The 13,352-nt window shown below is 42.3% G+C and overlaps 1 protein-coding gene across 2 annotated transcripts in view; it reads left to right on the plus strand.

Moving 5' to 3' along the window:
* TMIGD1 (transmembrane and immunoglobulin domain containing 1) overlaps nucleotides 1-13,352 on the plus strand; it is a 532,600-nt gene that overhangs the window by 477,946 nt on the left and 41,302 nt on the right. For both annotated transcript variants that reach the window (XM_082244949.1, XM_082244948.1), the window contains exons 3-4: nucleotides 1,870-2,148; nucleotides 2,252-2,530. In XM_082244949.1, coding sequence (XP_082101075.1) covers nucleotides 1,870-2,148; nucleotides 2,252-2,530 — 558 coding nt within the window. The remainder of the gene's footprint in view (nucleotides 1-1,869; nucleotides 2,149-2,251; nucleotides 2,531-13,352) is intronic.

The following is a 13,352-nucleotide window of genomic DNA, read 5'->3' on the forward strand; positions in this document are numbered from 1 at the left end:
ACCAATCCCCACCCCTCTCTCCACCACCGCTGCCACTAATTCCACCCCCTCCCACCACCACCACCACTGCCACTGATCCCCTGATCCCACCCCCCTCACCACCACTGCTGCCACTAATCCCATCCCCTCTCACCAATGCCACTGATCCGACCCCCCTCACCACTGCTCCCCCTAATCCCACCCCCCACCATCACTGCTTCCACTAATCCCACCCCCTCTCACCACCACCAGTGCCACTTATCCCACCCCCCTCAATACCACCACTGATCCCATCCTCCTTCACCGCTGCCACTGATCCCACCCTCCTCACCACCACCACTGCTGCCACTAATCCCACCCCCCTCACCACCACTGCCACTGATCCCACCCCCCCTCAACATCACCGCTGCCAATGATCCCACCCCCTTTACCACCACTGCTGCCACTCATCCCACCCCCTTTTCCACCACCACTGCCCCTCATCCCATCCCACCACAGCTGCCACTGATCCCATCCCACCACCACCTCTGCCACTGATCTCATCCCATCCCATTATCACCACCGCTGCCACTGATCCCATCCCACCACCACTGCTGCCACTCATGCCATCCCACCACTCCTGCCACTCATGCCATCCCATCACCGCTGCCACTGATTCCATCCCCCCCACCACTGCTGCCACCCATCCCATCCCATTCCCCACCACCACTACCACTACCACTCATCCAATCCCACCACCACTACTGCCACTGATCCCATCCCCCACCACTACCACCACCACTGCCTTTCCCCCTCCACCGCTGCCACTCATCCCATCCTATCACCACTGGCACTGATCCCATCCCCCCACCACCACTGCCACTAATCCCATTCCATTCCCCCATCACTACCACCACCCCTGTGACTCATTCCAACCCCATGCTCCAGGGGGCCCATGCCTCAACTCCTGTACACCTGGATAGGAGGGGCAGGGGGTGGCATATAGAGGAACCAATCCCCTCTCTGCTGCAGGTAGAAAATAGAGGGGATCAGTTCCTCTATATGCCGCCCCTTCTATCCAGGTGTACAGGGGTGACGCATGAGGCTGGGTCGCCCCAGGTGGCAGGGGGGCCCTTCATGGTGTCTTGAACCCGGGGCAATGAAGGTTCTAGTTATGCCTCTGGTACCTACTATACTGTACATAGACATGCTTCTCAGTAAGCTAACATTTCTTTATTAAAAATCCTTTTTTTATTGGTCTTATGTAATATTCACATTTTCTGAGATATTGAATTTTGGGTTTTCTCTAGCTGTAAGCCATAATCATCAAAATTAAAAAAAAAAAAAAAAAAAAAAAAAAAAAAAAACGAAATGCTTACATTTCACTTTGTGTGTAACACTAACATCTATTTAAAATATATAAGTTTCACTTTTTTAATTGAATTACTGAAATAAATTACATTTTTGATGATATTCCAATATTTTGAGATGTGCCTGTATATTAGCAAGATGATTGCCCGATCCAGGACTTGATGCCTAGACACAATTCATCAAAGCCATTATTTGTCCTATCACTGGATTGCTGCTTTTCTCTTATGTGGCATTGGATTCCAATAAGAACCTGAAGTGTATTTGGTTATGACCTCCTCCCATAGAGCTATTTATCTCAACTGAAATGAATGTGCATATTTGTAGAATTTCATGTTTTCTTTATCTTGATTATAGAGAAACACGTATAAAGGAACTTGTTCTGACGTTACTGCATGTGTATCATTAAAGTGTATGTCAAGCCCATTTTTTTTTTTCACTCTTGGAAAATGGGTTAAAACCATGTCAGGTTTTTACTACTATCTAGAGCTCTGTTATATACTTTTCCCCTCACTTTCTTTGATATGTTGTTTTCTTTTTCAGCACTTGGGCTGCAGTTTAATGATAACAGTTCTATTGAACGTTTTAACCTTGAAGTCAATCAGTCGCAAACAATCAGATGCGATGTTGTCAATAATTCTAATACTGAAACCTTGATTTGGTACCGTGGAACCCAACAAGTAGATATAAAACCTGAAAACAGCCTGAACTCCAGCACAATATGTCTTCCAGCGGTAGCACCTGATGATAATGGAGTAAGCTTTACCTGTCTATTGCAGAGTGACATGACAATTAAACGGTCTGTATTGCTAAATGTCACATGTAAGTAAAGTCTCCACAGCTAATTCTTGGAAGGTTCTTTGCTCATAGAACCAGTACTTATTTACAGGTGAATAAGGAGTTAACATTTTCCTCTCTTTTTCAGTTGAGCCCATCTTGTCTGGAGATACAAAGATTAATGCACAAGAAGGTCAAAATGTCCAAATCAGTTGTGGAGTCATAGCCAACCCAGCAGTTACAATGTCATGGAGACAAAATGACAGCATTGTGACATTTCCAACCCGCTTTGAGCAACAAATGAGCAGCAACACTTGGACACTCACTATCACAAAGGTGCAAAAGTCTGACACCGCTAATTACACTTGCGTAGCAGTTACTTCCAGTAAAAATGAAACTACATTAAGATTTGAGCTGACAGTTGGAGGTGAGATTCATTACATTCTGCAAACTTTGAACAGCTGTCTCTTATAGGGTCTGTTCACACCACAAAAATGCACTCCAGATGCAAACCGGATGCGCTTTTGCATACAGTTCACACCACAAAACTCACTCTGGATGCATTTATGATTCATTTTCAATGCGTTCCAGTGCATTTTTCCCCCTCTTGTTTTTTATTTCCAAGGTTTCTAGTTTTTTTTTTGGCTGTAATGCGTACCAATGCATTTTGTGATGCATTTAAATTCATTCTGGTGCATTTTTTTACGCATTTTGCTGCATTCCTGTACAGTTCACTGCATAAAAAATGTAGCATGTTCCTTATTTGTTTGACCGTACTGGTGTGAACTATTTCATTGGAACCCATATAACCTACTGTCCATGCGTTTTTGATGCAGAAAATAAACCACACTGGACTGCATCTGGTGTGAACTGGCCTTAGGTATATGTAAATCCTTTTTGCTTTGACTTTTGTTTTGACTTCTGTAGCCCATATACTGTTATCATTCTTGTATTATACTGTAGGAATGGCTCCCTAGGGAGCTGTTGAGATGTTATGACCCCCTGCTATTCCCACTCTGAACTGAACCTGACACTTACCGATACATCTGTAACAAAGCAAAGGGAGTTATTAGAGTCCATTCACACTGCCACGACTTGTGAGGCGACTTGGGTGCCCTCAAGTCGCCCCAAGTTGCTTGACATAACAAAAGCAATGTTAATCAATGAGTGCCGTCTTAATTGGCACTACTGAAGTCGCTCCGACTTCTGAAAAGGGTCCTGTACTACTTTGAGGCGACTTGTGATCCGACTTGTCCCATAGACTTCAATGGGAGTCGCCTCCTTATCCTATTTGAAGCGACTTGTGATCCGACTTTCCATTAAAATGGTCCTGAACATGTTGATGGCCATGTGTTGTAAGGCTGCTTAGTGAACCTTTTGCACCTGTTGGGTCTAAAAAGTGTACCTGTGAAGTTTCAGCTCTGTAGCATGTCCAGAACCAGAAAAAAAGATAATTTTTCTTATAATTATTAATAGAGCAGGGTAGTGGCTTCTCTCCACCTTGCCTTTTTTATTTTTTTGCTGGCATTTATCTGGCATTTTTTGGGCGTCTTTGGAGGCAGGCATGACTTTTTTGGATTTAGTGTCTGGGGGGTCTAAAAAGTGTACCTGTGAAGTTTCAGCTCTGTAGCATGTCCAGAACCAGAAAAAAAAGATACTTTTTCTTATAATTATTAATAGAGCAGTAGACCCCCAGACACTAAATCCAAAAAAGTTATGCCTGCCTCCAAAGACGCCCAAAAAATGCCTGCAAAAAAAAGGCAAGGTGGAGAGAAGCCACTACCCTGCTCTATTAATAATTATAAGAAAAATTATCTTTTTTTCTGGTTCTGGACATGCTACAGACCTGAAACTTCACAGGTACACTTTTTAGACCCCCCACCCAGACACAAATCCAAAGAAATCTTTTTTTTTTTTTCAATAATTTTTTCAATAATTGGCTCTCTATCAAATACGACAATTTTTAAGAACTTGTTTTTGTGTGATTGAGCATGACCCAGAACCATCATATTCTGATTGGCCAAATACAAAGTCGTCTATCATACAAGTCGCGCTGAATATGCGAAAGTCGCGCTGAAGTCGCGCTAACAAGTCGCCCCTTATGAGGCGACTTAGAGGTCGCGGCAGTGTGAACCGGCTCTTAAGGCCAGGACAAGCCCTGCAAAAGGGAAGCTTAGTGTAGTTAATAGTGGTTCAAAAGCCAAGACGATTTTACATTAAAGTGATTGTAAACGGTCATCTTGTAAAACAACCCATTCAGTTTAAAATTGAAATGAAAGGCAAAACATTTGTGTAAAGATATAAAAAAAAATACATTATAAATACATTTCTCTGTTATGTTCCCTCTGTTCTCAGCTGCATAAGAGATGGGGGGAGGAGAAGTAACAGTATACTGAGCTTTTCAGTGAATGGCTGTGTAGGGTCGGGGGGGGGGGGGGTGGTTAGGACAAGTCGGATCATTGGAGGACAGCAGGCTGGGTTCCCAGCACAGCTAGAGAACTGACGGTGTGTTCTCCTGCTTAGGGCACTTTCATACTGGTTAACTTCAAAACTGCCAGTGAAACACCTATGTATTAATGGACCATTTTTGATGTGCTTTTGCAGCGCTTGCGGTGCAGTTTTTAAAGGATATGTGACTCCATAAAGGATATGTGACTCTAAATACGCTTAGCGGGGTGTTTTTGAGGAGTTTTTGATGCAATTCCCATTCATTTCAATGGGGAGGAGCGTTTTTGGGGTGTTTTTTTTTTTTAACTCCCCAAACATGCTCTAAAAATGCTGCAAACAGGATTTTTTACTTTGCACCACAATGGAATTAGATTTTAAAGGGTAGAATTTTTCTTGAGCTTTTCAAGCATCTTTTTTTAAAATGCAAAAATACTTGAAAAACTCTGAAAAAACCTGAAAGCAGCTTAAGTGTGATCAGTTTTTAATAGGAAAGCAGAAGGACTGGCAGGAACGCCAGGAATTTCAGACAAAGAAAGCAATACAAAGAGAACAGGACACTGATACATGGTACAGCAGAACAGAATATGAAATGCAGGGGTAATAAACACTTTAATGTATATCCCTGTAGCAGTATCACCCCCCCCCCCCAAGTCCTTACTCAATCTAGCACTGTGCCCATCTGTAGTGGTTCTCTCCTCTCTCCCAGCATTCACAATACAGAGAGGCATCAGCAGGAGCCATTGGCTCCTGCCGCTGTCAATCAAATCCTGGGAGCAGAGAGCAGGGGGCAGGAATGAGTTGTGCTGTGAGTATATGACGCACACAGCCCAGTTCAGGAGTCAGCACACACATCTGCAGCCATAGCAAGCGGCATTGTATGGTGGCAGACACTAAAGAGAAGGAGCTGGGAGCGCTGGTGGGGGACCCCAGAAGAGGAATTCCAGGACTGCTCTGTGCAAATCCATTACACAGAGTGAGTAAGTATAACATGTACCTTTTTTTTTTTTAAGCGTTTTAACCACTTACGGACCGCCCACCGCAGTTTTACATTGGTACTTTGACGTTAAACAGATAGCTACCATAACCCCGGTATTTTTTTAAACTGCGGGTGGTCCGCTTTAACATGAGGGTGGTCCTAGCAGCGGTTTCGCCAAGGGATTACCATTATGGGGTCGGTCGTTTTCCCTGCTTACCAGACCCGCCGATAGTGGAGAAAACGATCCGTTCTGCTTTCCCCTAAGGCAGGAAGTCGAGTGAGGGCAAGATGGCCCTCACTCGACTCTATGGCCTTGGAGGACCAGAGCGACGTCATACGTCACTTTCTAGCAACGGATTTAAAGAGCCCATTTTTTTTCAAAATGAAAAAAAAATACTTTTTTTGTTTTTCTTTTTTAGTGTAGATGTGAGATCTTTTTGACCCCAGATCTCACATTACAGAGGTCCTGTCATGCTTATTACTATTACAAGGGATATTTACATTCCTTGTAATAGAAATAAAAGTGATCAAAAACATTTAAAAAAAAAAAAGTGTAAAGATTAAAAATAAAAGCCAAAATAAATAGAAAAAAAAAATTAAAACGCCCAGTCCCCGTTAGCTCGCGCGCAGAAGAGAACGCATAAACAAGTTGCGTCCACATATGTAAACAGTGTTCAAACCATACATGTGAGGTATCACCGCGATCATTAGATTGAGAGCAATAATTTGAGCCCTATATCTCTTCTGTAACTCTAAACTGGTAACCTGTAGAAATTTTTAAAATGTCGCCTATGGGGATTTTTAAGTAGCAATGTTTGTCGCCATTCCACGAGTGTGCGCAATTTTGAAGCATGACATGTTGGGTATCTATTTACTCGGCATAACATTATAGACACTATGTAGGCACTGTAGGGAAGGTAATATTGGGCATATGCTATAGGCAATGTGCAGTGACAAAGGTGAAAGTGCTATGTGCAATAAATAGACACAAATTGGAGAAATAGTGATAAATTTATTCCAAATTCAAAACGCTATACGTGAATATGAATTTGGAATAAATTTATCACTGTTTCTCCAATTTCTGTCTATTTATTGCACTTTCACCTTTGTCACTGCACATTGTCGGATCTAGGACAATAATTGGTTATTCCTCCCACACCATTGGGACAATAACAATACTTGTGCACCTTATATTTATATATCATATTGTTTTTTGGGTTTCACCATTTTGATTTGGTACACCATTTTACCCAGCACTTTATTACTCACAGGTAGTGCCTTTTTCAACCTCTTTGCACATTATTTCACTTCTAACCCCTAGGGGTTCGGTTGTTGGCAGCTTACACCTTTATTTATTTTATTTTATACACGTTATTTATACAACTCTATAGCGCTGGTCACCTTTGTCCTTTTCATATGCTATAGGCCCCCCAACCAGAGGGAGGAGGGGGAGGAGGAGGCGGACCTTCTTTTACAGATAGAATTGGCAGCAAGCATGGGAAATGTCATTATAATGGGGGACTTTAATTATCCAGATATAGACTGGGCAGAAGGAACTGCTCATTCATCCAAGGCTCTGCAATTCCTAAATGTTTTACAGGACAATTTCATGGGTCAGATGGTGAACGCACCGACAAGAAACAATGCGGTACTAGACCTACTGATTACCAACATTACAGACCTGATCACGGATATAGAAATACAGGGCAAATTAGGAAACAGTGACCATAGGTCAATAAGTTTCAGTATTAATTACAGTAATAGGAAACACAAGGGCAATATAAGGACACTGAATTTCAAATGAATTTCAAAAGAGCCAATTTCCCACAACTGCGCTCTCTGTTAGAAAATATCAAATGGGATAGAACCCTAGGAACAAAGAACACGGAGGAAAAATGGGAGTGCTTCAAGAGCATACTTAACAAAGGGATTGGCCAGTGCATTCCAAAGGGAAATAAATTTAAAAGAGCAAAACTAAACCCTGGGTGGCTAAACTCCAACATAAAAATGCATATTAATACTAAAGAAAAGGCCTTCAAAAAATACAAGGCGGAGGGGTCATTGGCAGCATTCAAGCATTACAAAGAGTGCAATAAGAAATGTAAAGGCGAAATCAAGGCAGCTAAAATAGAACACGAGAGACATATAGCGTAAGAGAGTAAAAAGAACCCCAAGAAATTCTTTAAGTATATAAACAGTAAGAAAGCAAGGCCAGAACACATTGGCCCCATAAAAGACGACAAAGGAAATTTAGCCACAGAGTACAGAGAAAAGGCGAAAGTGTTAAATAATTTCTTCTCTTCAGTCTTCACAAAAGAATCGGGGGGCTACACTAACCCAGCTTGTAAAGCTAAACTAAATAATACACCTCAGGAAGTACCGCCATGGCTAACAGAAGATAGACTTAGAACTAAACTAGAGAAACTTAACATAAATAAATCACCGGGACCGGATGGCTTGCACCCGAGGGTTCTTAAAGAGCTCAGCCAGGTGATTGCCAGACCATTATTCTTGATCTTTAAGGATAGTCTACAGACGGGTATGGTGCCAGCTGATTGGAAAAAAGCCAACGTGGTACCAATACTTAAAAAAGGGCCGAGATATATCCCGGGTAACTATAGGCCGGTCAGCCTAACATCAGTAGTCTGCAAGATTTTGGAGGGGATGTTAAGGGACCACATACAAGACTTTAGTAATGAAAACGGTATTATTAGTAATCAGCATGGATTCAGGAAAAATCGTTCTTGCCAAACCAATCTATTAACCTTCTACGATGAAGTAAGCTGCCACCTAGATAAAGGTAAGCCTGTGGATGTGGTGTATCTGGACTTTGCAAAGGCCTTGGACACCGTTCCCCACAAACGCTTACTGTACAAACTAAGGAATGTAGGTATGGACCATAGGGTGAGTACCTGGATAGAGAACTGGCTCCAGGGGAGAGTCCAGAGGGTCGCGATAAATGAGGAGTACTCGGATTGAGCGGGTGTGGAAAGTGGGGTCCCCCAACGTTCTGTCCTGGGACCAATCCTGTTTAATTTATTCATAAATGATCTAGAGGAGGGGATATATAGTACAATCTCAGTATTTGCGGATGATACTAAACTAAGCATGCCAATATTTTCGATGCAGGATGTGGAAACCTTACAAGCGGACCTGAACAAAATAATGGGATGGGCAACTACATGGCAGATGAGGTTTAATGTTGAAAAATGTAAATTAATGCACTTGGGCATCAGAAACACGAAAGCAAGCTACTCACTGGGGGGGAAACCTCTGGGTGAGTCTAGGATGGAAAAGGACCTGGGGGTACTGGTGGACAACGGGCTTGGCAGTGGCATGCAATGCTAAGCGGCTGCAAGCTAAGCCAACAGAATACTGGGATTTATAAAAAAGGGGATTCACTCCAGAAATAAAGAGATTATTCTCCCACTCTACAAGACTCTGGTCCGGCCACATCTGGAGTATGCTGTCCAGTTCTGGGCACCGCTCCTCAGGAAGCATGTGCTGGAACTGGAGAGAGTCCAGAGAAGGGCAACAAAAATATTAGGGGAATGGAGGACATCAGCTATGAGGAAAGACTACAAGCACTGAACTTATTCTCTCTGGAGAAGAGACGATTGAGGGAGGATATGATATCAATGTACAAATACTGTACTGGTGATGACCCTAGAATAAGGAACAAACTATTTATGGAAAGGGAATACAATAAGACACTTGGCCATTCACTAGAAATTAGAGGAAAAATGGTTTAACCTTAAAATACGCAGGGGGTTCTTCACGGTCAGAGCAGTAAGGATGTGGAATTCTCTTCCACAAGCAGTCGTATCAGCAGGGAGCATCGATAGTTTCAAAAAACTATTAGAAATGCACCTTAAAGACCACAACATACAGGAGTATTCAATATAAGGTTAACAGCAAACACACACACATATCATAGGTTGAACTGGATGGACTGATGTCTTTTTTCAATCTCACAAACTATGTAATTGTAGAAGTATGTAGGTAGTTTCCAGGTAAAGTGTTACCGTAATCCCGTTGAGAATTGTAAAGAGAGAACCCCCTTGGGTGGGTGGGACTTTAAAGGTAACTAGTAAATATTTCTCATAAGAAAAATTAAATTTTAAATAAAATATACAATTTATTGAAAAAAGTGATTATAAGAAAGATCATCAAGGTAAGTTATATTGTATATATAACAATATGAATAAACATATAATACAATACAGTATACAGGTGTAGAACAGAGTCCAACGCGTTTCGAAGTATTGTATAATACAAGAATCTTCCTCAGGGAATCTGTGTATGTTCCTGAAAAGCATAATCACATGCCAGAAATAAATCGGAGAAATGAAAAAGACAAAGCAATATAATAAATTACATATTATATACCAAGTCATTTACATAAGTACTTTTTGCAGTTGCGACAGCATATTATTCCACCTTATTAAGAAAGTATTCATGGCTAAGTTGCCATCAATAAGTCAAAAACCTTATCTTTCACCCTATAGAAAATAAAAATAAATCAAAAAGAAGGAGAGAGAATACCACATGGTAAGAGTTCACATACCTGCAGAGACTAAGAGCCACAAATGTTTGTCCACAAAGGGGGGATATATATTATAATCCCACAGGGTAGGAGCTAGAGTCAGGTATTAGATCTAACCCAAAGGCCCAGTCCAGAGGACTGACTATGTGACATATGCTCCTAGGAATATCTCAGATCATTCCCTACTTAGTGTTCAAATTGTCATATCCCACAACTATAAACTTAAACTGTGGAAAGTAAACCCCTTTTGGCTTCAGCGTTTTCCAGAGACTAGTCCCATGTCAAATGCCATAGAGGAGTTCTTGAAATCTAATTGGGGAACAGTCAGGTCCACGGTATTATGGGATGCCATGAAAGCTCATCTCAGGGGATTAATCATTAAACAAATCTCTGCTATTAAATCTAAAAGTAAAGAATGGGAAAACTGGGTAATGCAGTATATATCAATACTCCCACAGTAGATTCAGATTGGGGTTGATTGGAAGCCCAAGCTTTATGCCGACAGGTCTCCTCGGCTGAAAATAAGAGATTTTTTTATGCAGCAGAGATATTTAAATGAGGGTGAAAATACCGGGCATTTACTAGCTGTGATAGCCCGGGCACAGCAGGGTATTCCCCATGTGGAGGCAGTACAAGATGCAGATGGCAGGACAGTGTCTGATCGTGATCAAATTCCAGCAGTGTTTTCTCAGTTTTTTTAGGATCTATACTCATCTAAAGTGTGCCTTACGGAGGAAGAGCTGGGTCAGTTTATGGAACATTGCTCCCTCCCCCGTGTTTTTCGGAGGGCGACTCTTATGTGTTGGGTGCCCCTCTCACGTTGGAGGAACTCTCACATGCATTGGCACAGATGGCCAATAGCAAGGCTCCAGGTGCGGATGGACTACCGGCAGAGGTATAAAAAAAATATGGTGATGTACTTGTCCCTGTCCTGTTGGTAACACTACATGATGCCCTGGAACAGGGACAATTACCAGCATCTATGAAATCCCTAAGCAAATAGACTGGAAAGAGTTTTATCTGTGAAACTACGTGAAGGCGCCTGGTCTTCAAAAATAATTAAATAAATGAACCTGCTGCCTCTTTATATGTGTAAGTGACACAAATAGAAAATCAATCAAGATATAAAAGTAGGCGCTGGTTTAACCAGCGCCTACTTTTATATGTTGATAAGAGTTGTATCTGGGCTGGTGCATCGTGATCAGTCTGGGTTCATACCCACCCGTTCTACATCATTGAATATCCGTAGACTCTTCTTGAACATCCAGACCCCAGTTGACAACCCAGGCAATAGAACCATATTCTCCCTCGACCCTGCCAAGGAGTTTGACAATGTGGAGTGGAAATATTTATGGGAGGTACTCCGTAGAGTCGGGTTGGGGAAAAAATCTATCTCATAGAAACAATTACTATATGCTAAACCCACGGCTAGAATTTGTATCAATGATTCTCTGTCAGAGTCCTTTCCTTTTGTTCAGTGGAACATGGCAGGGATGCCCACTCTCATCCCTGCTCTTTGCACTGGAACTGGAACCCTTGACTCGTATGGTTACCATCAACTGACATTATTGGTTTTCATAGGGGAGCGAGGAAAAATAAAATCTCACTCTATGCAGATGACACTTTGTTATCTGGGAGACACTAAGGGTTCCCTAATGGCGGCGATGCAGCTCATTGATAGGTTTGGTACGTTCTTGGGCTTTGCCATAAATTGGCATAAATCAGCTTTGCTCCTGCAAGAACCGTTGTTAACACCCTTACCAGACAATTAAAGCCACATACAGGTGGTTACGTCTAATGGTGACTGGTAACCCCTGGGATTACATATCTTTGAATTTGAAGCCGATTATACAAAAATTTAAACAGAAAAGTACCAGCTGGTGCAAACTGCCGCTGTCGGTGACTGGGCGAACCAACCTTGTTAAGATGATTTGGGCTCCACAGTTGCTATATATCCTACATAATGCCCCAGTGTGGATACCTGCCTATTGGTTCCACCTTATTGATTCACAAATTAGAGCCCTTGTCTGAATAAACAGAGTAGCTCATATAAAACTTGCCAAATTGCAATACCCCAAGGATCAGGGTGGATTAGCTATCCCACACCCTCAAACATATTATTATGCTGCACAACTAAAACACTTTACAAGGTGGGACCACCCTTACATCCAGGGGTCTGCTACTGGGCCCGAATACAGAATACTCAGCATTGTCTCATATGGAAATGGTTTTCCTGCGATCCCTTCTCACTGCCCTACTGTGTAAATGCCTATCAAGCTCTGGAGGAAAGTCAGGCAAAGGGGTAGGTTTGACAGTTTTCTTGGATAAGACACATATATGGCAAAATAGGTACTACAGGGAACTGGCTAAAATTAATAATCACTCATTGTGGACAAATTCTGGTGTCAAATATCTATTTCAAATAGTAACTGAATCGGGCTTAAAATCATACTCAGTTAGTGAGGGAATTCCCAATGCTGAAAACCCACTACTATCAATGTACACGGTTAAATCATGCTGTTAGGAGCCAAAGCAGAAGCTCTCTTCTGCGTTTGATGGAATTTCCATTCCTAGAATGTATATGTTCGGATAGGGAAAAGAAGGGCAATATATCACAAATGTATGTCCACTTATTGTCCTGTATCCAGGACCCGGGTCTTTTGCCCTGTTGTGAGAGGTGGGAGAGAGACATGGGTCCTAATGATGGGAATTAGTGGAAACAGATTCTGGAAGTGGGCCCCCTGGTTTCGGTGGCGCAGAGGTTATTACGGTTGTTCATCTTGCACGGAATATACCGCACACCAATACAGCTTCATAAATGGGGCAGGAGGGAGACTCCTATCTGTCCAAGGTGCCAAGTCCATCCTGGAGACCTTATTCACATGTTGTGGCGGTGTCCCAAACTTGTAAATGATTGGACTCGAGTAGTTTCCACAATTAATAATGTATATCAGGTTCAACTAGCTGTGGATCCGCTGGTGTGCTTGTTGGGTGGCATTAATGAGGAGCAGTACTCTCCTTCTGAGTACATAGCTATTACAAGATTACTGTATTTGGCTAGGAAGCGGATTGCTAGATTTTGGCTTTCTGCTCAGCCACCGATGAGCACGTGGTGGATCCTAGCTCGGGAGAATAACAGATATTACAATAGAAACTCTCCAAAGAAGTTCCTGGCAGGGTTGGCTGGATTCCCCAAGAGTAGCCCCTACCAAACTATTACTTGACAGACTCTGGTTGGGATGAATGGGGGGATTCGGGCAGCCCTGTTATGGGGTATCC

The sequence above is a fragment of the Pelophylax lessonae genome (assembly GCF_965119305.1).
Source record: "Pelophylax lessonae genome assembly, chromosome: 2".
Taxonomy (NCBI): domain Eukaryota; kingdom Metazoa; phylum Chordata; class Amphibia; order Anura; family Ranidae; genus Pelophylax; species Pelophylax lessonae.